The 25,578-nt window shown below is 49.6% G+C and overlaps 1 protein-coding gene across 1 annotated transcript; it reads right to left on the bottom strand.

Moving 5' to 3' along the window:
• Nucleotides 1-2,341: 2,341 nt before the first annotated feature.
• Nucleotides 2,342-19,213, bottom strand: Fam186b (family with sequence similarity 186 member B). The gene is made up of 8 exons (XM_021183547.2): nucleotides 18,997-19,213; nucleotides 17,531-17,756; nucleotides 15,335-15,514; nucleotides 10,722-12,345; nucleotides 10,044-10,236; nucleotides 5,654-5,823; nucleotides 4,829-5,014; nucleotides 2,342-2,660 (listed from the first exon to the last, which is right to left on the bottom strand). The coding sequence occupies exons 1-8, from the start codon at nucleotides 19,090-19,092 to the stop codon at nucleotides 2,504-2,506; spliced, it is 2,832 nt and encodes a 943-aa protein (XP_021039206.1). The 5' UTR covers nucleotides 19,093-19,213; the 3' UTR covers nucleotides 2,342-2,503.
• Between the last annotated feature and the right edge of the window lie 6,365 nt (nucleotides 19,214-25,578).

The following is a 25,578-nucleotide window of genomic DNA, read 5'->3' as shown; positions in this document are numbered from 1 at the left end:
TTTTACAGATAATATCCTGTTTGATCAGATAGGCTAACTCTGTTCTAAAAAACAAACAAGTCTTGTGTATCAACTCCATTGCTAGAAAACCAACACATGTACACACAACACATACAGACACACACACACACACATACAGACACACACACACACACACATACACACACACACACACATCCCGGCACACAGGCGCGCACACACACACACACACACACACACACACACACACAGAGGCACGCACACATCTAAGAAGCCAGAGCCCTCCATCCTGGTGATTAGCTGCTAAGAACCTTAAGCACCATGACAAGACTGTGAAAAAAAATTGTATAAAACCTTTTCAAATGCTATTTCAAGTGCTTATAAAATACCATCTTGTCTTCACTCACTACTGATTTTAATATTCAGAATATGCCCAGTGCATTAGTAAAGTTTGTTAGAGTCCATCTCTCTTCCGGATGGGTACAGAGATGTCACAGTTACACAGTACATAGCTTACTTATAGCCGATTAGCTTCCAAAGCAAGGTTATAAAATTCATTTCAAATATTTGAAACAATATAATTTAATATGAAGGCTTTTATTGTTGTTGTTATTTTGTTTTTTCAAGACAGGGTTTCTCTGTGTAGCCCTGGCTGTCCTAGAGTTCTCTCTGTAGACCAGGCTGTCCTTGATCTCAGAGATTCAAGTGCCTCTGCCTCCCGAGTGCTGGGATTAATAAAGGCGTGCACCACCGTGCCCGGCCCTCACTGTGTCACCAGGCTGTTCCTGAGTTCACCGTGCTCCTGCCTGCACCTCTGTGGTGCTGGGATTCCAGCCAGAGACCGACTGTGGACTTGTTTTAATGTTGGATGTGATTGAGATGAGGCTGGAAACTGCCTCTTCCTGCCACATCCTGTGCTGTCTGCGACCTGCATATGAATGCTGATGTCCTCCCGACCAGGCATCCTTGCTGGCGCAGGCTATGATTCAGAGCAAAACCTGATCCTCATAACAGCCGTAGAGCGAGCTGGGCATCCCCCATGTTCTCCTTTTCTTTCCCGAGTTTTTGTTTTTGTGACAGGGTCTCAGTACGTAGCCCTGGCTATCCTGGAGCTCAGGCTAGCCCTGAACTCATAGAGAACTTTTTTTTTTTAAGATTTATTTATTATTATATGTAAGTACACTGTAGCTGTCCTTAGACACCCCAGAAGAGAGTGCCAGATTTCATTATGGATGGTTGTGAGCCACCATGTGGTTGCTGGGATTTGAACTCTGGACCTTCGGAAGAGCAGTCAGTGCTCTTAACCGCTGAGCCATCTCTCCAGCCCCCATAGAGACCTTTTTACTTCTGCTTCCTAGTCCTGGGATTCTATGGATGTGCCGCCCTATCCAGCTCTTTCCTGGGTTTTAACCTCAACTTGAACCAAAGGTGGGCACTATTCCTGAGGAGAACCTACATATGGGTTCACTTAGGGCATCCGCTTTTTGCTGTGCCTGATCCCTACGCCATTCGTGACTGCGTAAATAGAAGAGAGGGCAGGGAGGACTGAGTGGGGGTGGGGCAGGTCGGGTGAGCGCAGGACAGATATATTAACTAAAGCAGGGGGCTGGTGAGATGGCTCAGAGGGTAAGGTCTTCTGAAGATCCTGAGTTCAAATCCCAGCAACCACATGGTGGCTCACAACCACCCATAATGAGATCTGATGCCCTCTTCTGGTGTGTCTGAAGTCAGCTCCAGTGTACTTATTTATAATAATAAATGAATCTTTGGGTTGGAGCGAGCAGGGACTGAATGAGCAGAGTTGACCAGAGTGAGCAGAGGTCCTAAAACTTCAATTCCCAACAACCACATGAAGGTTCACAACCATCTGTACAGCTACAGGGTTTCCACTGACCAGACATATGGCTGATGGTGACAGCCATGTGACCCCCCACGATCTGAACCTAGACCCTCCATATCTGCATTGCCTCTACTGGTGTAGCCAGGGATTACCACGGACTCCTGGTCCTCCTGGATCTGCCTTCCAGGTGCTGGGAACACGGGCATGAGCCACCATGCCTCCTGCTCTTATAGTCTGAGCTGTCACACTAATCATTTGGTCATCGGATACTTATTTGTAGTTGATTAAACAGGTTCTCTAAGTGACTATGTGCCAGGTACTGATGATGCCTCTGTCGTGCTGGCTCCCAGAGCCAGCGACACCACCTGGGCAGTTCTCTGATGGACGCTCAGCTTATTGTCGGATGGCCTTGGACCTAGTTCCAAAGATGAGTTGGGGGTGTGTGACCTTCAGCAATGAGACAGAAGACTGGTAATAAAATAAACCAACCTTTATTTTATTACAAACTAATAGTTTGGGGACTGAAAAAAAAAAAGAAAATAGAGTTTCCCAAAGTTCTGGAACAACTTCGCAACAACTGTGTGTGTTTAAGAGCACCAGCTGGGCTCCCGAATTGGGTTAGGGTTAGGGTTAGAACAAGCCGCTGTGCAGTTGCTAGTGGCCCAGAAGTTTGAGAGTCGCTAACTAAGGGATGGAGTGGGTACTGGAGCTGCCCGATCCTTCCCGCTTTGTACGGATCGATCCGGGGAGTGACTGGCTGGACGTTTTGCAGACGGGCCCAGCGAGCTCCTCTGACGGTTCCTGGCCTTCCTTCCTTTGGACCGACGAAGCGCTGAAAGAGCTAATACAGTTACAGGTTGGGTGGTGACTGAGACAAGGGCCCTGCCATCCACCCAGAGCGCGGGCACAGATCCTGAGCTGGGCTCAGACTTGACCTGAGCATACAGCTAGCTGCTTAGCCTAACATTTGGGCCAGGCTTCCTTGCTGGCTCAGGCTACGGCTCAAAGCAAAACCCTACTCCTGGCGGCAGGCTCGGAGCCAGCTGGGCACACCATGATCTCCTTTTCTTTCCTGAGGTTTTGTTTTTGAGGCAGGGTCTCACTATGGCGCCCTGGTCTCCTTGGACTCAGGCCAGCCCTGAACCCGTGGAGCCTCTTGGCCTCTGTTCCCTCTCCTCTCCCTCCTCCCCCTCCCTCCTCTCCTGACCCATTTCTTCTTTTTGTTAGGCAGAGTTCCACTGCAGCCACTCCCCAGACCACACTAGCCTTGGACTTCCTGGGATCCTCTCTCAGTCTCTGTAATGCTGGGATTATAGAGGACAGACACTTTGTCTCGACCCCGCCTCACCCCTCATCCCCAAGAGAGAAAAACAACACTGCATGACCCTCATGCCATAACCACAGGGCAACATAGGGAAACCCTCATAAAATCACCCAGAAGCCTAGCACAGTGCTCAGATGGAGAGAGAAGCAGGGTTTTGTCTCTAAACTGTGGTAAGTCAGATAAACTCCTGCAGAGTTTTGTAAAGGGGGGGTGGGGGATGGAAGACAATTGTATTCATCTAAATCCTCTCACAAAGAGAAAGCTGTCTTTGCTGGGAACAATATTTTGATATGTGCTTCAGCCTGCAGCTGAGATCCCAGTGGAGGCTCAGGGGTGGGTGGAGCAGCTCCTCTTGAGACGTGAAAGAGATCTTAGAATTCTGCATATTATACCTCAGAGTGGGGGGGTGGGGGTGGGGAGGGAAGGAAGGCAGGAAAGGAAGGAAGGAAGGAAGCTGCTGTTGAGGGCCGTTCTCTGTGACTCTCTTTTCCCATCATCCTCTTCCTGTGTGTGTGCACGGACATGCTCATGTAGGCGTGGGAACATGTGTATGTTACATATGTGTGAGTTCATGGGGAGGTAGAGGTGGACACTGGGAGTCTTCAGTTGCCCTCTACTACTGTATGTTTTGAGGCAGGTTCTCTCAGAACCTGAAGCTCCCCAATTTGACTAGACTAGCTAAGCTGGCTACTGAATTGCAAGGACCTACTGTACCTCCTGATGCTGGGACTACAAATGTGTGCGGCCACACCTGGTGTTTTATGTAGCAGCTGGAATTCAAACTCAGGTCCTTGTGCTTGGGCAGCAAGCAGTGTACAGACTGAGTTGTTACCCCACCTACCACCTCCTTTTATTTTTAGGAAGATCCCAATGCCCTAAATGCCTAGAGTCTAGTATAGTGTGCACACTGGATATGTACACTGGCGTTTATACATGGAAAGAACAAAGAGGTGACTCGGGGTCTCCCCCCACCCCCCATGACTTCTTTTTATTACAGATCTTTCTTGGGATAGGCTCAGTCCCACTAGCAGCAGGTGAGATGAATGTGAGGTCCCTCGAAAGAGCCTTGAGTCTTCATTAGTGACATCTTCAAGCCACGAGAGGCAAAGGAGATAAGCCTGCTCTAACCAGAGAGGCCTTCAACAGATCCCCTGGATCCTGAGTCCTGTTGCCTCCCCTCCCCTCTTGTCCCAGGGTGATCTTAAACTGGAGAGCCTCCTATCTTGGCCTCCCAAGTGCCGAGAGCTAGGCCTGTGTCCCAATGCCTTCTCCTCAGCAGCTTTTCCTAGTGACAGTTCTTGAAGACAGTCAGGAAACGAGAACCCCCAAGACAGGCCCAGGCACCAGTTCCTGGTTTCCCCCAGTTTCATTCTCCTCTGATCCATTTCTCTGGAACAAACCTATACTCAGGGCAAGCTGGGGCAGCTGGGAAAGTCGTGTGAAACCCAGGAACCCTATACAGCACTAAGTACTGTGGGAAGTCCTGGGAGACCCTGAAGCAGTCTTGGTCTCAGGACCCAAGCTGGTGGCCTGTGAGGCAAGCAGGATTTTGTTTCTGGGGTAGCGCAATAACCGGGTCCAGGACCGGTGTCTGAGAGGGTGCCTGGGCTGCCGGGTAGAACCAGGACAGCCTTGATGGACAGGTCTCCCCAAATCCAGGCTAAGCACCCACCCTTGCTCCTTACCGAGCCTTGAAGGACACCGAGCTTCTGGGGCAGGAGGGATGCTCGTCCACCACCAGTAACCTGGGGATGTCTGGGTAGCCCCCTAGTTGTTCCCAGCACATGTTTGTAGGGGTCTTCTTTTCTATGGGGTGACTCGAAGAGGCCACATCAGCCTTCCATATGGCTTCCATCTGGCTCCCTTGTTGGCTAGGAGTGGGAGAGCGGAGAATGTCAAGAGAGACAAAGAAACACAGAAGTAGGCTGAGGAGCCACAAGTTCTTCAGGGCCCTAAGGTCCGAGACGCTGGGCCTTGTTTTCTTCCCTTGTTAAGGAGTTTGTCGCCACCCCTTGCCACCGTCACCTCCCCCACAGAGGCTCTGTGTCCTAGTTCCACTTCTAGGCTCATATGCTGAGGCTGGAGCTCTGATCAGGTCTCACTGGGGTAGGCGATTCCGTGACTCACCCTGACTGCCCAGGGGCTCACCATGTCCGAGCCCGAAGCCCGCATGGTGGGAAGGGTTGGGCTGGTTTACATGGACAGACCGACGGCTGATGCTGGCTCAGTGGGCTCAGGGTAGAAATGGAGGTTGTCCCCTGTACTTTCTCAGAGTCGGCCAGGCTGCTCCCCCAAGCCATACACATTGTCACACGCAGAATGCTATGCACGAATTCTGGTCCTGGATCTGAGCGCCAGAGCCAGTCAGGGTAGCTGAGTGGCGGGCCTTGAAGCCAAGAAGGTGACCTTTGCCTGTGTCCTCACTTGCCACTGCTTCCCTAGCCTAGCTGACCCCCTGCCCCCTGCCTCCCCTCTAATCCTACTGCCTGTCCCTACCCACCAGTACCTACCCAGTTATCCGCAGTGGCACAGACTCCCGCTGCTTGGGCGGAGGAGGTTGTTTGGTGGTGGAGTGGCTGGAGCGGACTCTCTGAAGCAAGACTGAAGATGACTTGCTCTTCACTGGCTTGACACGGGTGAGCACGGGGACGCTCAGGTGGACGTTCCACTCTTGCTGGAGCTAGAGGGACCAGCAGGGGGCATCAGGAAGATTTCACACGGTACTGAGGACCTAAGATGGGTGGAGGTCTTGTCTGATTGTCACTGACCCTGCTAAGTGGAGGAAAGGCTCTTTGACTGCAAACCCCAGGTCCCCAGCATATGACATGTTCTTTGAAAGCCCTTTGGGACTGGAGAGATGGCTCAGAGTGCAAGAGCACTGACTGCTCTTCTGAAGGTTCTGAGTTCAAATCCCAGCAACCACATGGTGCCTCACAACCACCCATAATGAGATCCGATGCCCTCTTCTGGTGTGTCTGAAGACAGCTACAGTATACTTATTTATAATAATGAATAAATCTTTAGGCCGGAGCGATCAGGGCTGACCTGAGCGATGGCTCACAACCATCTGTATAACTACAGTGTACTCATATACATAAAATAAATAAATAAAAAAAAATAAGTCCTTATTTTCTGGGGTAGTTTCTACTTTTTCCCTTGTTGTAAAGAGTCTGGACCATGGACAAAACAGAGGAAAGAAAGCAGGGGGTGAGGGGGAAGCTGGGCTGCCGTACTGCACCAACAGCCCTTCAGGGCAGGGCCTGAGGTGCAGAGTAACCAGCCATGAAGCGGGGCAAGGCTCTGGGAAGCCCACACGGCGTTATTTACACACACACCTGCCTTCTTTAAAAGGCTTCGTGATATTTCAGTGTTCTTCTAAACCTTCCTTACTATTGATGCATGTGCACACCAGAGCCATGTAGTGTGCGCGGCCGTCAGAAGACTGCTTCATGGACTTGGTTCTCTTTTCTACCTTTCCGTGAGTCCCAGGGGCAGAACTGAGGCTGTCAGAACTTGTGTGGGAAGTGCCCTTAACCTCTGAGCCATCTCGTGCCTCATTCTGAGGTGGCAGAGCAAGGTGTTCTCACCCCTCACCCATTATAAAGAATGTGGTGGTGGTTTCACTTCCCCTGTGCTGTGCACACACTGTGTAGTTTAGCCCCCTGCTCCAGAGAGATTTCAGCCCACCACCATCATCCCACACAGAGCAGAGGCAGGAGGCAGAGAGCTACACCAGAGCCAGCGTTGAGGACAACCTCCGGGGTCCGACTCTCCTCCAGCCAGACCCTGGTCCTGAAGGCCGCAGGCCTTCAAAGTAGTGCCACAGACTGGACGCTGAACACTCCAGACCTGAGCCTGTGGGGAGATTTTAAATTCAACCATGACAACCAAGGAGAGACATGGCTGGGTCCTCTGGGGATTCCATTGTCAGTTTCTTTAGAAATTTCCATGTCACAATGGCTGCAATCAAATCTCTGTCTCCACCAGCGGTATCCAAAGGCTCTCTTTCATCCACGCCACTGGTCCTTCTCTTACCTTTTCTCTCTGATGAACCCCGTTTCTTCTCTGGTGTACCCCAGCCCCTGCTAAGGGGTACTCCTGTGATTTGCTACCACATGCATGCTAAGTGAAACAACCCAGACGCAGAAAGAAGATACTGCATGGCCTCACATGTATATATGGAATCTAAAAGGAAAGATGTCAGATATATAGAGGTAAAAGATAAAACAGTAGTTACCAAAGTTGGGGTGTGGGCCAGGAAGTGGGGAGGTGCAGGGCCAAGGACAGAGCAGATGGCTCCAGTTGTGACCGTCCTTGTAGGGACTGAGATGTTCTAAAGGGAGACACTTGTGCCCCACCTTTGATCAGCTACTTGAAAAGTGGTCCCCAAGGGACTGGAACTCCCCAGAGACCTCATGCAAGGGGAAAGCTAGAGCCCTGGTGCTGGAGGAGGAGGAGCCCGACTCCCAGGAAGAGGTTTCACACGGTTCTGACAACCTCGAGATGCAGACTAGAGCAGAGCACCCATGGGTCTGGGATGCGATGGGGGCATGTCGTGATTAGAACTACGAAGTCCTATAGGCCTCGCACCCTCTGTGTGGACCTGCACCTCGTGACCTGCACCAGGTAACCACTGATCACTAGACCCTCTCGTTTGATCCTTCCTTCCCCAAGTGTGACCGTAGTGACCTGTCTCTGCTTTTCACTATGACTTTCTCTTTAAGGGGCATCTCATAGATGAGCAGTTGGGGCCGGCTTTCCAGGGCCGCCAGAGACCAGGCTCGCACCCTGAAGACTCCTGTAACAGACAGGCAAGTCTAGTATGCATAAGTACGGTGTGGGGCTCTAGTTAACCACTGTGGATTGTATTAAGGATTTTGCCACTTGGATAGATCACAGCTGCTTTTGCCACAGAGGGAGTACGGGACATTACCTGCAATGCAATGTTCCTGCTGAGGGGACAGAAGCGAAGCATCGCAGCTCTGTCTCCCTCAGCAGAGTTACCTTCATTTCTTAGGGACTTTGACTTAGGCCAGAGGTGACTTGGGGGGGGGCTGGGAGGGGGGCACAGACTGTGATGTGATAAGGTGAGCCAGAAGCCATTATGGTGGCACCAGGAGTCTTGGTGAGATTCTAGAAAATTTCAGGTTTACAGCCTGAGGTGGACAAAAGCCTAACTCAAATGTGAATTGCATTGGAATTCTTGAATCTGGGCTTCCTTCCGTCAGAGTCCAGAGCTGGGATCTTCTTTCTCCTTCCCACATCCCCGTTCCTGTCCCTTACCTTTCTGCCTTGCCACCATGGATACATTAGCCTGTTTTACTGCAGCAACCATTTTACAAAAGATGGGTATCTTACTTCATCCTGTGCTCTACACCTCAAACACACACAATAACATTCACCATCAACAAACACAGTAATTTTTAATCTCACAAAGCCCCCGGAAAAGCGTAGACTCAACAGGCACGATCGGCCTTTTCACACTGCGCTGCGAATAATGACGGTCACACTCTAGAGCTGCAGGAAACAAAGAGACCCCCTAATGCCAGAGCATTGTGATTTTCTTTTCTTTTTTTTTTTTTTTTTTTTTTTTTTTTTTTTGAGACAGGGTTTCTCTGTATAGCCCTGGCTGTCCTGGAACTCACTTTGTAGACCAGGCTGGCCTCGAACTCAGAAATCCGCCTGCCTCTGCCTCCCGAGTGCTGGGATTAAAGGCGTGCGCCACCACGCCCGGCTGAGCATTGTGATTTTCATTGGGCCCCTGGGTGCATTGGTCCTGCTGGGTGCATGCAGGCCACAGGTTAGCTGTGCCAGGAGTCCCAGGGCCAGCAGATCACACCTGAACGACTGTACAATATAAGAATATATGCCAGAACCAAAGGGTTTACATTTCTAAATAGAAATGGTTGATTAACTGCCCAATAAAGTTAACAAAGATAGACCCATGCCAGGGGGACAGTCATGAAGTACTGTTGACAGAGAGGGATGGATTGTGTCAGCTGAGAGGAGAACAGGGAGCCAAGCCCAAAGGCTCAGGCCACCGGATGATTTTAGTCTCTAAACAACATCAAAACCAAAAACCAAGTAGTGGTTACTACCTGGGAGGGACGGCAGAGCCTACTTCGGGTTCCATGAGTAGACAGCCTATCAACTAGAAGTCAGCAGGGTCCCCGGGAAGACATTCTTGGTGCCCGTGGGATGGCTGGGAAAGGGGCTTGCCATGAAAGCCTGCTGACCCATGTTCCATCCCACTACCATGGAAGGGGACACATATGCACAGCAAATAAAGTCACTTTTAAATAGAGGCACTTATAGGGGGCCGGAGAAATGACTCAGAGGTTAGGAGCACCAGCTGCCCTTCCAGAGAACCCAAGGTCAATTCCTAGCATCCCCATGGCAGCTTGTCTGTAACTCAAGTTGCAGGGGATCTGACACCTTCACACAGACACACATGCAGGCAAAACGCCAACACACATAAAATAAAAATAAATGAATAATTTGGAAAGAGGTGCTCTGGGCCACCACGGCCGCCGTCCTTTGCATTCTTTGTTAGGAAGTGCTGGGAGGAAGGACTCCAGCAAACCAAGGAAGAGAGTCAAGGAAGGATCCAGAAGCAAGGGCAAAGCCGGGCCTCTGCAAGGGGGAAGAGGCAGCTGTGCCTCAAGCCTGGACCGCAGCCAGCGCTGAAGGGGCAGGGGAGAACTCCAGTGCCAAGGAGAGAATGCAGGCCTCCCAGGCCTGCAGGAGTCTTCCCTTCTGCCCTCCATATATTACACACTGGGCAGTTGCCCTCCCTCACACTCCCAGCCCAGAGGCTCTTAGAGTCCCCTCATTTCCCATCCCCTGACAACCCTCACTCTGTCCTCACTCACTGAGCAGGTGGCGGGGCAGGAAACCCACCTTAGGGAACATGGCCACCATGGTGTGCAGGCATTCCTGGTGCCTTTCCTCCAGGTCTCTCTGCTTGTCTGCCCAGGCCTGCAGCCCGAGGCTCTGCTGGTGGTCAATGTTCTCCAGGAACAGATAGAGGCTCTGGGCCTTACAGGTAGCTCTTGTTTGTCGAATGGCTCCTATGTGTTTGATCACTTCTAGTCTGGGAAAAGAGAGAAGAAACTTAGGAGGTAGAGAGACTTCCCCCCCACACACCATCACCCTCCTACCCCGAGTCAGTTGACTAGAAAGACATCTCCACTTTGTTAACAAGGAATGGATCTATGAGAAGGAACTGAAAGGTGGAAGCGGGTATGAGCGGAGGAGCCTCGGGGCTGGGAAGGAAAAGTCGAAGCGAATGGTAGGGACCATGTGGGGTGAAGGACAGGAGCAGAGGGGTTACGCGTAGGGAAAGTGGGTTTGGAGGGAAGGCCCACTAAAAGGAAAACAGTATATGGATGCCTTGCCTCCTACACCTTCAAGGGTTGCCCAAGGCCTGGCACCAGCGTTCAATAGTTCCTTTCCCCAGGAGACCTGGGGGGTGTCCCTCATGGTTTCCTGCCTGCATTTCTTTCTCTCTCTCCCCTGGGTTTTAGCTCTACCACAATTTGTAGCGGGCACAGGTTGGGTCCCGGGTGGGTCACCTACCGGAGGCTCTGGAAGCGCCTGTATTGGATATACTTCTTGCATAGGTACTGCAGCCGGAGGATGCTCAGCTCCATGGCGATGGCAATGATCTCCAGGGCTTTGCTGCGCAGGTATTGTGGCAGTGCCACCTCTGACTCCGAACCGCCCAGGACCTGCAGGTTCTTCAGCTGGGCCTCCATGTCTATGTGGTAGACCTTGTCCTTAGGTGTCCCCGGGGCTTGCTGAAGAGAGACCTGGGACACCCTTCGGAGGATGGACGTCCCAGTGACTGGCAAGGAGGTGGATTTCTTGGGCTTCGCAGAAACCTGGCGGGTCGGTGGCCTTTGCAGAAACTCGGCCAAACTCAGGGTCCTCTGGGTCCCCTGCCCAGACTGCTGGGTGTGTGGGGACGTGAGTATGTACGACCTGCTCTGATGCGCGGACTGGGCCCTGCAGTGGGGCGTCGGCGTGGACTCCGACTTCTTCAGGTTCTTCCACTTCTTGGTGGTGGTGAAGATCATCTCCGAGCTTGCCCTCTGCTCCTTCCTGGGGCTGGGCTTCTCCTCCTCTGGCTGGGTGAGCCTCTGCCACTGCTGCCTGGCAGCCGCCTCTGCCTCCCACTGCCTCACCTTTTCCTGGTGCTCCTGCTCCAGCAGGGCCCACTTCTTCTGCCGCTGAAGCCACATCTCTTCCTCCTGCAGCCATTGCTGCCTTCTGGTCTCCCAGTCCAGCTCTTCCTCCCTGTGTCCCATGTGGCTCTCCAGAAGCTTCCTCTTGATGCTCCCTGGGGACAGGGACTTGCTTTGGGCTCCCTCCTCTTGGATATGGTCCCCCTGGTCTTTGTCTTCCATGTCCACTAGTTTCTCCCATTGTGTGGGAATCTGGGGGACCTCTGCGTGCAGCAGCACAGGCTCCAGGGCCTGGGCGCGGTCAACGAACACATCCCTCACCCTCGAATCCGTGTCCGTGCCGAAGAGTGGCTTTGGGGCTGCAGGTGTAGTGCCACTGTGCCAGGCCTTGGTCAGGGGACTTGGAGAGAGAGCTGAAACTGCCTGTCCTTTCTCCTTGGGCTCCTGCTTCTCCTCCTCCAGGGCTGTACCCCGCCCTGGAAGGGGCTCTTTTTCAGGGGGTTCTGGGTAATGAATGAAATGCTTGGCGGGTTCTTCTGGACCACTAGCAGGCTGGGCTATCTTCAGCTGGAACTCCAGGGTGTGCTTTAACATGAGGAGATGATGGTATTTGTCCCCTAGAATCTTGACCTGTTTCAGCAGTGCGTCCCTTTTGCTCTCCAGGACTTGGATGGATTTTTGGAAGTGCAGCCTCTGGGTGCTGAGCTCTTTGTTCTTCTCTACCTGCAGGTACTTGTACTTTGTCTCCAGACTCTTGTTCTCCTTGTGCTGGAGGGTCAGGGCCTTGTTGAGGTTCTCCACCACGGCAGACATGTACCTGATGGCTTTGACCTCCCCTTTGTTGAACATCGTGGAGTCCAGGAGCTCCTGTAGCATGGACCTGACCTCCGAGACGTTCAGATGGGCGGTGTCCTTGTCCTCGAGCATCTGCTCCGGGCTCGGTGGCTCAGGGAGTCCCTGCTCCTTATTCTGTGGGCTCTTCTCATGCCAGTCCTGCCAGAAGTTATGTTTGTACCCTGGGAGGGACGGAGAGGAGAAAGGCAGCAAGCAGCCATCGAGAAGTGACGAGGTACTGGGAAAGGCGTACTGACCCTTCGGACCCTGCAGAGCCAGGATGCTCAGCCACCCCTGTTTGGGATGGGCAAGAGCAGGGAGCTGGCACTGTGAGCCAGAGATGGGTTGGTTATCAGGAGACACCTCTGCCAAGCCTGAGATTGCCCAGAGTGTAACCTTAGGTCTATCAACAGCATAGCGCCTGTAGAACCCAAAGGGGGCTGTCATAGCATGGCAGGCTCTGTTCAGTTCAGCCTACTACCTAACACGGAGTTACATTTCTAATCATGTCTGGCTCCTTCATGTCAACTACCCAAATCTGTTAGACGTTGCCTTTCCTTTTTCTGTTGCCTCTGTCCTGTGCCTATTAGAGAATCTATAACAACTGTTCGTGTGCCATTGTTGTTTTAATGGTTGTCTTTGCCCATATCAGGGACTGTCACCCCAAGAAAATAAACTAAGCAGAGACTGTGTGCGCTGTGTGCGACCCCAGTGTCAGAGCTCAGCTCTTCCAGGGCTGCTCATGGCCGTATATCTTTGTGCCTACTCTGTGTGGGCTGATGGAATGGTCACCCTGGAGCATTCTCTCAAGCATCACTGGCGGGGAGAACAGTGGGGATCTCTGGATGTGAGGCGAGAGAGTGCATGGCACTTCCGTGACACTGAGCTCAGTCCAGATCTCACCATGTCAGGTAAGTCACATGACCCTGGGGTTCAGAAGTCTGAGACCAAGCCACTTGGATCCGAATCTAATTTGTACCATGTGCTTTGGGTGCATTTTCTTACTGGTCAGTGCCTTAGTGTCCTCGTTGGAAAAATGGGAACAACCAAAGATTCTAATTCTTGGAACTTAGAGTGCACATATTTAATTAAGGCCATGGGTGATAGCCCTACGGTGAGTGTTCAATGAATAATTGCACCACAAGTCGGGCAGTGCTGGATTTAATCCCAGCATTTGGGAGGTAGAGGCAGGCAGATCTCTGTGAGTTCGAGGCCGTCCTGGTCCACACAACTAGCATTAGGACAGCCAAGGCGACACAGAGAGACCTTGTCTTGAGAAACAAAACAAAACAAACAAACAAACAAACAAAACAAAACAAACCAAGAACAAGAAAGTTTACACTGTGTGAGGCTGAAGAGATGGTCAGGTCTTAGGGAAGCGCTTGCCCTGTAAGCATGTGGGCCTAAGTTTGGATCCCCAGCACCGACGTAAAAAGCTGGACACACCAGGCATACCTATGACCTCATTGTCCCCTTACCAGAGAGGCAGAGACAGCATCCCTGGGGTTACCAGTGAGCCAGCCCAGCCCCCTGGGAAGCTCTAGGGTCAAGGGGAGATTGTCTGAAAAACAAGGTAGAGAATGATTGAGAAAGATGTGCAGTATTAATCTCTGGCCTACACATAGCACACCCCATAAATTCTGGCAAGAAAATAAGTATACAAATAACTGTATTGCAACATACAGAGTAGTACAGGTTTTGGGTCAGGTCGTCTCCATTTTCTGTCTTCCTCCTCCTGTAACATTCAACCTAATTTCTTTTTAAAGAATTATTTATTATTCAGACACATCAGTAGAGGGCATCAGATCCCATTGCAGATGGTTGTGAGCCACCATGTGGTTGCTGGGAACTGAACTCAGGATCTCTGGAGGAACAGTCAGTGTTCTTAACTGCTGAGCCATCTCTCCAGGCCCCCTAATATTTTTTTGAGACAGGGTCTCTCTACATATAATCCTGGCTGTCCTGGAGCTCACTATGTAAACCAACCAGGCTGGCCTCAGACTCAGCGATGTTGCACTTCTACATGCTGAACGCTGGAATTAAAGCTATGTGCCACCATGCCCAGCTTCAGCGTCACTTAGTTATCCAAGAGAATCCGTGGAAACGCTACCGTTAGCTCCTGTTTATTAAGCCCAGAATATGCCAGGTATGGTGTCAGACATCTCATATATCATGCACCCCTCCTCCTGATCCTGAAGTTAGATAATAACCTCTGAAGAAACAGGCTCATAGAGATAAAATAACAGCCACACACAGCCCCAAGCGACAGAGGTGAGATTCAAATGGAAATCTGCCTCACTCTGCAGCACGAGTGGTGCTAACCAAAGCAGGGGACTGGCTTTCGTCATCTCTTGTGGCCCCCTCTGCTCTCTGAGCTTCAGGGCTCTTATCTACAAAATTTGGGAGGTAGTCTCAGGTCAATTATAGAGTTGATAGGAGTAAAATTTCAAGAGTTAGCCAGGCTGGTGACCTTAGGAGAATCCAGAATTCTCTGGAAGGCTCTAGGGGGACTTCTAGCTGAAGCTTACCAAACTGGCTTGAACTGGGTGGGTTTTGAGTGAGAACAGGGTGCCCTTCAACCTCTGCCTACAAACTCCAACTTTCCTGGCGTTTAGGCCTTGTCTCTCAGAACTCCCATGAGGCCACAGCTCCAGGAAGCTCTTCTTCACTTCATTCCTACTATATCTGGTTTTGTTTGTTTGTTTTCTTCGAGACAGGGTTTCTCTGTGTAGCCCCTAGCTGTCCTGGAAGTCACTTTATAGAACAAGCTAGCTTCGAACTCAGAGATGAGCTCAGAAATCCACTTGCCTCTGCCTTCTGAGTGCTGGGATTTTGGTCTGTTTACCATGTGCATGCAGTGCCTGTGGCGGCCAGAAGAAGGCGTCAGCACCCTCCCCACCCCCTACTCCACCCCCCAGAACTGGAGTTACAGATAGTTGTGAGCTACCACGTGGATGCTGGAAACTGAACCCAGGCCCTCTGGGAAATCAGCCTGTGCAGTGAAGCTCAGAACTGCTTTGTGATCGGCATGGGTCTGTTACCCAGCCCTACACCCTGGCTTCCCGTGCTACAGTTTTTCACATGTGCGGCATGGAGGATGGTCAGGAGCCCCTGAGATGGCCTCCAGCCTACCCCCTCCCGGCTCTTCTCCTGGAAGCTCCAGGAACCTACTTTGTGTCATTTTCTTCTGGTCTTCGATGAGATTCGAGCACAGAGAGATGAGAGACTCGATGCCTCCTTTGGTGGCCATGAGGGAAAGAGGCAACACCTTCTCCATCACCTCGATCCATTCGTCTAGGGCTTCGTCTTCCTCCGAACTCCTGTTCTTTATCTCATAAGTCAGACTGTCACCTGAGCGGGATGGGGGTCAGGCTGAGAACAGTCTGTCCTCTAGAGACCCCACATAGCACAGGGGCTGGCAGCAGACCTGAGGGCAGGGTGGTTTCAGTGCACACTGGCTATCGGACAGCTTGCTCTCTTGAGCCTTGTTCCCTTCCCTGCAGAAGGGCTGGGGGAGGACCGAATGAGGTAATACTCGTGAAATGACTGACACAAGGCCTACCATGCAGACACCGTAGACACCAGACAGTGTTGCTTAAGTGTGAGGCCAGCCATGTTAATCTATGCCAGTTGCATAATCTAACATCTGGGCCACTAAATGGATTAAGTTCGATCAAGTTTTCTTTGTGCTTCTGTTCGTCTGCTTGCTTGCTTGCTTGCTTTTTTTTTTTTAGACAGGGTTTCTCTGTGTAGCCCTGGCTGTCTTGGAACTCACTCTGTAGACCAGGCTGGCCTTGAATCCAGAAATCCACCTGCCTCTGCCTCCCGAGTGCTGGGATTAAAGGCGTGCGCCACCAACACCTGGCGTTTGTCTGCTTTCTTGAGGTAGAGTCTCAATATGTAGCCTCAGCTGCGTTGCTTGCCTGTGTGGGTGTGGGTGAAGCCCAGAGATCACAGTGGACCGCCTCCTCTCACTGAACCTGGAACTTAACCATTACTTAAGCTGTCAGATGCAGTGCTGAGGGTGTGGACAGGCACTGCTGCTCTCAGCCTATTACGTAACTTCTAGGAGTCTGGACTTAAGCCCTCAAGTCTGCATAGCAAGCACTTACCCACTGGGCTACCTTCTCAGCCCCGCCTGTGGTGATTAATTTTGACAGCCTTGATGGAAGCCACGCCTCCGGGCAGGGGCATTTCAGAGGTGATCACAGCACGAGGTTCTGACCTAATCAGCGCATCAACCCACTGATAGATTTCAAATTTAGGTGGACTGTTGGGAGATAACAGAAGTGTGGAAGGTAGGACCAAGTTGGGGGGTGTGGGTCACGGACAGGGGTGGAGATGGGTCATGGGTGTGTGTGTGTGTGTGTGTGTGTATTTGTGTGTTTGTGTGTGTGTGTGTGTGTGTGTTTGTGTGTGTGTGTGTGTGTGTTTGTGTGTGTGTGTTTGTGTTTGTGTGTGTGTTTGTGTGTGTGTGTGTTTGTATGTGTGTGTGTGTTTGTGTGTGTGTGTGTGTTTGTGTGTGTGTTTGTGTGTGTGTGTGTTTGTGTGTGTGTGTGTGTTTGTGTGTGTGTGTTTGTGTGTGTGTGTGTGTGTTTGTGTGTGTGTGTGTTTGTGTGTGTGTGTGTTTGTGTGTGTGTGTGTTTGTGTGTGTGTGTGTGTGTTTGTGTGTGTGTGTGTTTGTGTGTGTGTGTGTGTTTGTGTGTGTGTTTGTGTGTGTGTGTGTGTTTGTGTGTATTTGTGTGTTTGTGTGTGTGTGTGTGTGTTTGTGTGTTTGTGTATTTGTGTGTTTGTGTGTGTGTGTGTGTTTGTGTGTGTGTGTGTGTTTGTGTGTGTGTGTGTGTTTGTGTGTGTGTGTTTGTGTGTGTGTGTGTGTTTGTTTATTTGTGTGTGTGTGTGTGTGTGTGTTTGTGTGTGTGTGTGTGTGTATTTGTGTGTGTGTGTGTGTGTATTTGTGTGTGTGTGTGTGTGTGTTTGTGTCTGTGTGTGCTTTAAATGGTCTGTCCTGCCCCTGGCCTCTTTCCTGTTCTCTGCTTTTTAGTTGCATGAGCGGAGCAGCCTCCTCTGCCACAATCCCTGGGACTCACTCTCACCATGAGCTAAGTGATAGGGCCAAGAGATCACCACTGACATCTCTGAAGCCACCTTTACCCTTTACCCTTCTTCCTTTCTCTCCGTTACTTGTCAGAGCAACAAAAGACTGACATAGCCCTTCTGGGAAGTGAGCTGCGACAGGAGACTCCTTCATTGGGGAAGAGGAGTTTCAGTCTATCCTTTGCTGTCTGCTGCCACCAGCCCCACCCCCTCCTTGCAAGGTGCTGATTGGGTGGAGAGCCTCTGGCCCGCCTGCAGCAAGCCCTCACTCACCCCATTCGCCCAGCCAGTGGAGGATCTCATACAGGTGTTTCTCCTTGGCCTTGGCGTCGTTAGAGAAGGCTGTGAGTTTCTCCAGCAAGACGAACCTCTTCTTGCCTTTCTGCTCTGGTTGGTGAGGCCTCGCCCTTTCTTTTAAGTCATATCCCAGTTCTTCCTGGAAGCGGTTGATGGCACAGTTGACATTGTCCAAGATGTCTGAGAGCTGGGTGGAAATATCCTAGATGGGGCAGAGGCAGTAGATGGCAGAGGTTGGGGGTCACCATCTTGGAGGAGGTTGCCCATGTGCTAGCAGTGTATGTAACTCTGGTTCTCAGGGCTTTCCCACTGTTAAGGCAGAGCTTGCTATAGTACTTTATGCCGTGGGTTTTTATGAGAATGGCATGAAATGATATCGTAAAGGGTTTAAAACTGCGCCCAGAACACACAGAGCGCATCGGCTCTTATTACCATTTTAATTTTTTAAAAAGATTTATTTATTTATTTTATGTATATGAGTCCACCATTGCTCTCTTCAGACACACCAGAAGAGGGCACCAGATCCCACTGCAGATGGTTGTGAGCCACCATGTGGTTGCTGGGAATTGAACTCAGGACCTCTGGAAGAGCAGTCGGTGCTCTTAACTGCCAAGCCATCTCTCCAGCCCTACCATTTTAATTTTTAAGCCTTTAGGATTTCAGAATTGGCTGGAGACATCAGGAATTTCACAAGGGACTCAGAAGCAACATGGGAACAAAAAGGGAAATCCCAAAGAAACACTGGATAAAAGGTTCAAGCTGTCCCGAGTCCACACCTACTTCCCTCCTTGTAAGTGCTCCTCAGAGGGGGATGGAAAAACACTGAGCACAGCTGCACCAGAGCCTCATCACCAGAGTGATCCGAGCCTCTGAACATCTTCCCGAGTGTTTCCGGGGCATAGCTTAGGGGATTCTAGCAGTCTGTCAACACAGAGTCTGAATTTTTATTTTTATTTATTTATTTATTTATTTTTTGTTTTTTCGAGACAGGGTTTCTCTGTATAGCCCTGGCTGTCCTGGAACTCACTTTGTAGACCAGGCTGGCCTCGAACTCAGAAATCCGCCTGCCTCTGCCTCCCGAGTGCTGGGATTAAAGGCGTGCGCCACCATGCCCGGCTCAGAGTCTGAATTTAAAAAATCTACCCCTGCACAAAACCTTTTAGGATCCATCGCTAGGTGCTGTCCAGGAGCCTCCTGCCCACTTACCTCGGGGCTGTGACCTTACCTCCCTGCTTTACAGAGGTGGTTGGTCTCAGCCTCCCCTGCGGAAGTCAGATACAGGATGTAGGCATTCCGAACTCACCTGGCTGCAAACCTGGCTTGTCAAGTCTCCCAGGACCCCCAAAGGCCCAAAGGCTGGAGTCTTGTGTAAACTAGAGCTCAGTCCCCAGCCTCTACATCAGACCCTAATAGAAGGGTAGTTTCCTCGCCTCTGGGGTTACCTCCTGAGTCCGAATTAGCTGGGCAGTCTCAATCTTTGAGATAATAGCCTTCACTGATGTGGGAGTCACCAAGTGTGGAGGGTTATCCTTCTCCATTCTAGATAATTCTCTCAGTCCGAAGATGTCCCATGTCTCTTGTACACAGGGCTGAACACACAGTATGGGCAGCTTTAGGGGCTAAGGGCCCAGGGAGGTTCCTGGGTACCCTCTGCTCGGCCACAGCTCCTCTAGTAACTGCCAGACACCAGGTTCCAACTGACTCTTTTTTTCCCCAGTGACATCATCAGTTTGACTTAAAGAATTAGAAGATTAAACTTCCCACCTCCCAGCTGCATGCCAGCCGTTGCCTGCCATTATCCTTTGTTTGTTTGTTTTGCCTCACCGTTAAAAATCATGTTCCCAAACTAAATATTAATGGCAACCCCCCCCACCAAAAAAAAAAAAACCAGGAAAAAAAGCAACTAGGAAAAATGACTTCCTGCTGCAGTTTAGATCCCGGTTCCCCAAAGATCCGTACGTGGAAGGTTCTGGTCCCCAGTGTGGTGCCAAGGGGAAGCTGTGGAACATTTGAGAGGTAGGGCCTTGTGCGGGGGGGGGCCTTAGGATACCGTGTCCTCTTGAAGGGCATTGTTGGGTTCCAGCCTTTTCCTCTTGCCCTCTCCTTGATCTGTGGTTTTACTCCACCACGTTGGAAGCACAGCTCTTTGGTCACAGGCTGGAATTCCCAAAATGTCGAGCCAAATCACCTTTTTCCCTTTGAGTCAATCCCCACAAGTGTTTGTTACAGCACCAGAAGGCTGACAAGACAGTTTTCTAAAGGGAACATCTGACTTTAAAAATCAGAGCCGGGCTGGAGAGATGGCTCAGTGGGTAAGAGCACCAGACTGCTCTTCTGAAGGTCCAGAGTTCAAATCCCAGCAACCACATGGTGGCTCACAACCATCCGTCACGAGATCTGACTCCCTCTTCTAGAGTGTCTGAAGACAGCTACAGTGTACTTAGATATAATCAATAAATCTTAAAAAAAAAAAAAATCAGAGCCAATCAACACCTAATGAGGATTTGTTTGCTTCTGCCCCCAGGCTCAAGGCTCAGTCAACACTCTTACTAGCTAAAGTTGATAATCATAGCAGGAGGCTTTTGTTTCATTTTTTTTTTTAAGATTTATTTATTATTATTCTCTAAGTACACTGTAGCTGTCTCCAGATGCACCAGAAGAGGGCGTCAGATCTCATTACAGATGGTTGTGAGCCACCATGTGGTTGCTGGGATTTGAACTCAGGACCTTCGGAAGAGCAGTCGGTGCTCTTAGCCACTGAGCCATCTCTTCAGCCCCCTCGTTTTTTTGCTTTTTTTGAACATCGCCGTATGTTTGGGACTTAGAATTGTACCTGGCCCATACTAGGGCACTAAGCACCTGTTGAATGAATGGATACAAAGTGCAGGTTCACAGACATGAAAAATGTTCTCCCTCGTCACCAAAAATACTGCCATCTAATAGATAACAACTTAAGCATCGTAAGTTGTCTTACCCACATAAGACTTTTCCTGACACACAGCCGCTTTTCACTGTCCGTTCACTAAGGTAATGGTAACTCTGTTGCTTGCTCACTCAGCAAACACTCACCTTTGGTAATATTCTCAGTGCTTTGCTTGCGGCTCCGTGCCAGCCAAGCAGAAGTGCGTTAAGCCCCAGATCGACTTAGACCCTGGCTAGTGGGTACTTACCGATCTTTACGTCTGTTCTGGGCGATCCTTTGAACCCTTATGATTTCAGACATCTCATAGTTTGTAAATCATTTTTAGTTTGACCATGTTTAATTTTTTTTTAAATTTAGCCCCTCTCAATTGCTCACACTCTTGCTCTAAGGATCAGAACCAGATCCCTGTGCGTGCTAGATACACATTCTACCACTGGGCACGACCCAACCGCGAATGACTTACCGTCACCAACATGCCTAAGCCAGCAAAGGCTCCGAGGGTGGTGGGTCACACCTAGGTACAGCTGGAAGAACGGGGTTAGGATTCGAACTTGATTTCTTTACTCCAGCTCCTTCTCTGAACTCTCTCCGCCCTCTTCCCCCTCTCTACTTTTCTTTTAAGTTCAACCACACAGATGAGGAGACTGTATATAGATAATCTAAGCAAGGCCATTGAAATGTAGACAGTGTATGATTTAAGAAAAGCCCAAGATACCTCCTCAATGTAGTGTATGAAACAGACATGCTAAGGCTCTGAGCTTCTTCCTCAGAGTGAACACAACTTACGCAGTCCCAGCTTTTCTGTTAAAAGGGTGGTGGGGATGCCTTTAACCAATCCCAGCATTCAGAGCCAGAGGCAGTGTATCTCCATGGGTCCAAGGACAGCCGGGTCTATGTAGCGAGTTCCAGGACAGCTAAGGCTACATGAAGAGACCCTGATGAGACAAAGGGAGAGAAGAGAACTTAAGACTCAAACTGTACACTAATGACCTGAATGAAGATCCTGTCTTTAACAAAGGTAGTTGGAGGCGGGAAATGGTGGCGCACGCCTTTGATCCCAGCACTTGGGAGGCAGAGGCAGGCAGATTTCTGAGTTCGAGGCCAGCCTGGTCTACAGAGTGAGTTCCAGGACAGCCAGGGCTACACAGAGAAACCCTGTCTCGAAAAGAAAAAAGAAGAAAAAAAAAGATGTGTTAAATTGGATCTAAGCACCTCTTTTAAGGGACAACATTTAGTTGGGGCTGGCTTACAGGTTCAGAGGTTTAGTGTCTAGGCATGGCACTGAAGAAGGAGCTGAGAGTTGAGAGTTCTACATCTTCATCCAAAGGAAGTCACGAGCAGACAGTCTCCCATGTGGCTAGGAGGAGGGTCACAAAAGGCCACCCCCAAAGTGACACACTTCTTCCAATAAAGCCACACCTACTCCAGTAAGGCCATACTTCCTAATAATGCCACTCCCTGGGCCAAGCATGTTCAAACCACCACACTCATATACATAAATAAATTAATAAATCTTTTTTATTTTTATTTTTTTATTTTTTTTTAAATTTTTTTGGTTTTTCGAGACAGGGTTTCTCTGTGTAGCCTTGGCTGTCCTGGAACTCACTCTGTAGACCAGGCTGGCCTCGAACTCAGAAATCCGCCTGCCTCTGCCTCCCGAGTGCTGGGATTAAAGGCGTGTGCCACCACGCCCGGCCTAAATCTTTTTTTAAAAAAAGAAAGGGACTGATGGTTTAGTTTGTGTGTGTGTATGTGTGTGTGTATGTGTGTGTATGTGTGTGTGTATGTGTGTGTATGTGTGTGTGTATGTGTGTGTGTGTGTGTGCGTGTGTATGTGTGTGTGTGAGAGAGAGAGAGAGGAAGGAGAGGGTTAAAACATTTCTACAAAGGTTTTACATAGTGGGGAGATAAAATATTTTTAAAAATTTTTATTTACTGTATGAGTATTCTTCTGCATATACATCAGCAGGCCAGATAGAAGAGGGCACCAGGTACCCTCACAGATGGTTGTGAGCCACCATATGGTTGTTGGGAATTGAACTCAGGACCTCTGGGAGAACATCCAGTGCTCTTAACCACTGAGACAGCTCTCTAGCCATGAGATAAAAATATTTTAATTCATTATCAATAAAGTTTCACAATGCTTTGCAGAAAAGATTGCCATTTAACATTCCTTACATCCTATAGTCACAACACACATATGCAGTACACTACAACACGCACACACACACACACACACACGATGCAACATGTAACACTCAGAACTGTAGCTGGGCTCTGGGCAGATGGTGCATATGCCCAGAAGTTAGGTGAGCACTGGGGAATGTAAGGGTTGGTGACTCTTCCTCTCTGAAGCAGCCAGACTTAGTTACATCCCTGCCCCTTAGGCCTGGGACATCTCTAGACACGAGTCATTCTGAGACCTGCACCTTGGGCCAGCCGCCATAGCTTCAGCATCCAGCATCGTTCAAAGGCCACTCTCAGGCGATCACTGCACGTCTAGGAGAGGCACTAACTTTAAAAACCCCATCTAGCCCGCTTCAGACTCCGCGCAGAACGTCCTCATCTAGAGCAGACACTGTTGTGTTGTTGGTCCTCGACTACATTAGAGGTTCAGCTTTGTGACATCGGTGTGAGGACATCATTTCACTGTGAAGAAGCTGCCTCAGCGAAGCCAGGCGTGTGATATGTCAGACAGGTGTACGCACGTCATGCTTGCATGTGGAGGTCAGAGGTCAACCACAGATGGCATTCCTCTGGACAGCCGTCTATCTTGGTTTTTGAGATAAGGTCTCCAAGCATTGGAGCTGTTAGGGTGACCCACCAAGTCTGACTTTTTACATTAGTTCTGGGGACCAATTGGGTCTTCATACTTCCAAGGCAAGCACTTTACAGACTGAGCCGTCTCCCTGTCTCAAGGTTTTAGTTTTCACTGCATAAATGGAAAAAAAAAAAAAAACAAACCAGGAAAACAAACATATCATTTTAAAACTTTATAGCTGGGAATGTGACTCAGTGGAAGAGCATTTGTGTAACATGCACAAGACTCTGGGTTTGAGTATAAAATACTTCTCTCTCTCTCTCTCTCTCTCTAAATGAATGAATGTAATAAAATTCGAGCAAAGAGATTTTGGGGAGAAAATAATTAAATAAAACACAATCACTCAATACCTAGTTCTTTTCAAGACAGGTTATTGCAACAGGTTAAGATGCTATAAAATGACATTCAGAGCATATGTGAGAACAATAAGCTTAACTTGTTAAAACACACACACAAAAGAATGGCGGGTAAGCCAACTGGGATGCCACATGCCTTTACTCCCTGCACTAGGGAGGCAGAGGCAGGAGGATCTCTGTAAGTTTGAGATCAGCATGGTGGACTACAGAGTGAGTTCCAGGACAGCCAGGGCTACACAGTGAAACCCTGTCTCAGGAAAAAGAAAGAAAGAAAGAGAGAGAGAGAGAGAGAGAGAGAGAGGAGGGGGGAGAGACAGAGAAGGAAGAAGGAAGGAAGAAAAATGAGGGTAACCTCAATGGCTTAGCAATAAAAGCACTTGCCACCAAGCCTTATGACTTGAGTTTGATGCCAGGACTCCACACACAGTGGAAGAAGGGAAAGGGCTCCACAGCTTGCCTGTGGAGCACACACACTAACATTTGCACACAAATAAGTTAACAAAAAAAGTTAAAATGCAAATAACACAATGCAAATGAACACAATAAAAAGCAGATAGTGACAAATCCCCGGGGAATAATGAAAGTCCGCTGGGAAAATGAGATGCCTCAGCTTTGCACTTGGCTCGGCTCTGCAGAGCAATCAGGGTGTGGTCGGAACTGATGACTAGACAAACAAAGTGTTACAGGATGGATTTTGCAGATGGATATGATAAATGGTGTATAACTTATGAGAAGGGAAGAGGAATGAGCTAAATCCTTACATCTGCCCCCGTTATTTCTGGGGCTGAGGCAAGACTGAGAATCAATAACCATACACTAAATATTTCAACACTGTAAGCCAACAAACTGTTAAGTAAAATACATTCTAAAACTTAATTTCATAAAAATGTACCTGGAAGGTCGGGTTCTAAATTAGAGTTTTGGGAGTCTCCAGAGTTCCACAGTCGAAAATGGCAGTGCCCAGAACCTGGCTCTGCTCCCTTCTTTCCTTTCTGCTCTTGGCTGTGTTCTGCCTTGAGAGAACCTACAGGGGTCAGTGACCTCTGGTCTATGCTCTGCAAACAGCTGCCCTTGCTATTCCTCAGGCTTGGGGATGCCCACATCATCTGCAAGGTCTCTGTGAGGAGGGATGAGGGAATCCAGCAAAAAACGGGAGATGGTCCAGGAAACAAACTGGCAAGGCAGTTCTCCCATCCCTTCGAGTATCCATCAAAATATGATCAGTAAGGGAATAGTAGCACTGGATCAGGATATCTCCTTGGATTCCTTACCCAGTGAGAAGCAATGAGGCTGACAGAGGGACATAGATACACTGAAAAAACATATAAACCAAAAAACAACAAAACCAAAGAAACCAAGAATGAATATAAGAACCTTTAATACAAAGCCAAATTGTCTATAGACATAAAGAGGTGTTTTTCTGAGTCAGGTTCAGAAACCTACCGAAGGAAACAGGCAACGTCTTGGTCTTTACCCCGGCTTTGGAGGGGTAAAGAGGTGCAATGCCTCCAACCAGGGCCAGCTGTACTAGCCCAAAAACTTGAGCATGCATGCCCATTAAGTAGCTTCGAGTTCCCTTATCTACATAACTGAACATTTATCTCACACTGTAGATGTTACAGAGGCAGATTCCGAAAGTAACCCAGCGCTAAGCGAGAGGCACATACGCACTCGTTTAGGGGATTTGTCGGCCTTGCCCGACACATACGGCTGCTGGCACAGGAGTTTAATTAATAGTTCTTGAATTAAGAAATTAAAACTAAAGCCGGGCGTGGTGGCGCACGCCTTTAATCCTAGCACTCGGGAGGCAGAGGCAGGCGGATTTCTGAGTTCGAGGCCAGCCTGGTCTACAGAGTGAGTTCCAGGACAGCCAGGGCTACACAGAGAAACCCTGTCTCGAAAAAAACCAAAAAATTAAAACTAA

The sequence above is a fragment of the Mus caroli genome, unplaced genomic scaffold (assembly GCF_978045245.1).
Source record: "Mus caroli unplaced genomic scaffold, Mus_caroli_1 scaffold_16, whole genome shotgun sequence".
NCBI classification, from domain to species: Eukaryota; Metazoa; Chordata; class Mammalia; order Rodentia; family Muridae; genus Mus; species Mus caroli.
This window is presented reverse-complemented; position numbering and strand designations above follow the sequence as displayed.

Coding starts and splice junctions, on each gene's coding strand:
- Fam186b (XM_021183547.2), bottom strand. CDS start 19,092: ATGGAGAAGGATAACCCTCCACACTTGGTGACTCCCACATCAGTGAAG. Junction 10,237..10,721: donor AGGCGCTTCCAGAGCCTCCG/GTAGGTGACCCA, acceptor CTCTTTTCCCAG/ACTAGAAGTGATCAAACACA. Junction 5,015..5,653: donor GTGCCACTGCGGATAACTGG/GTAGGTACTGGT, acceptor TCCCACTCCTAG/CCAACAAGGGAGCCAGATGG.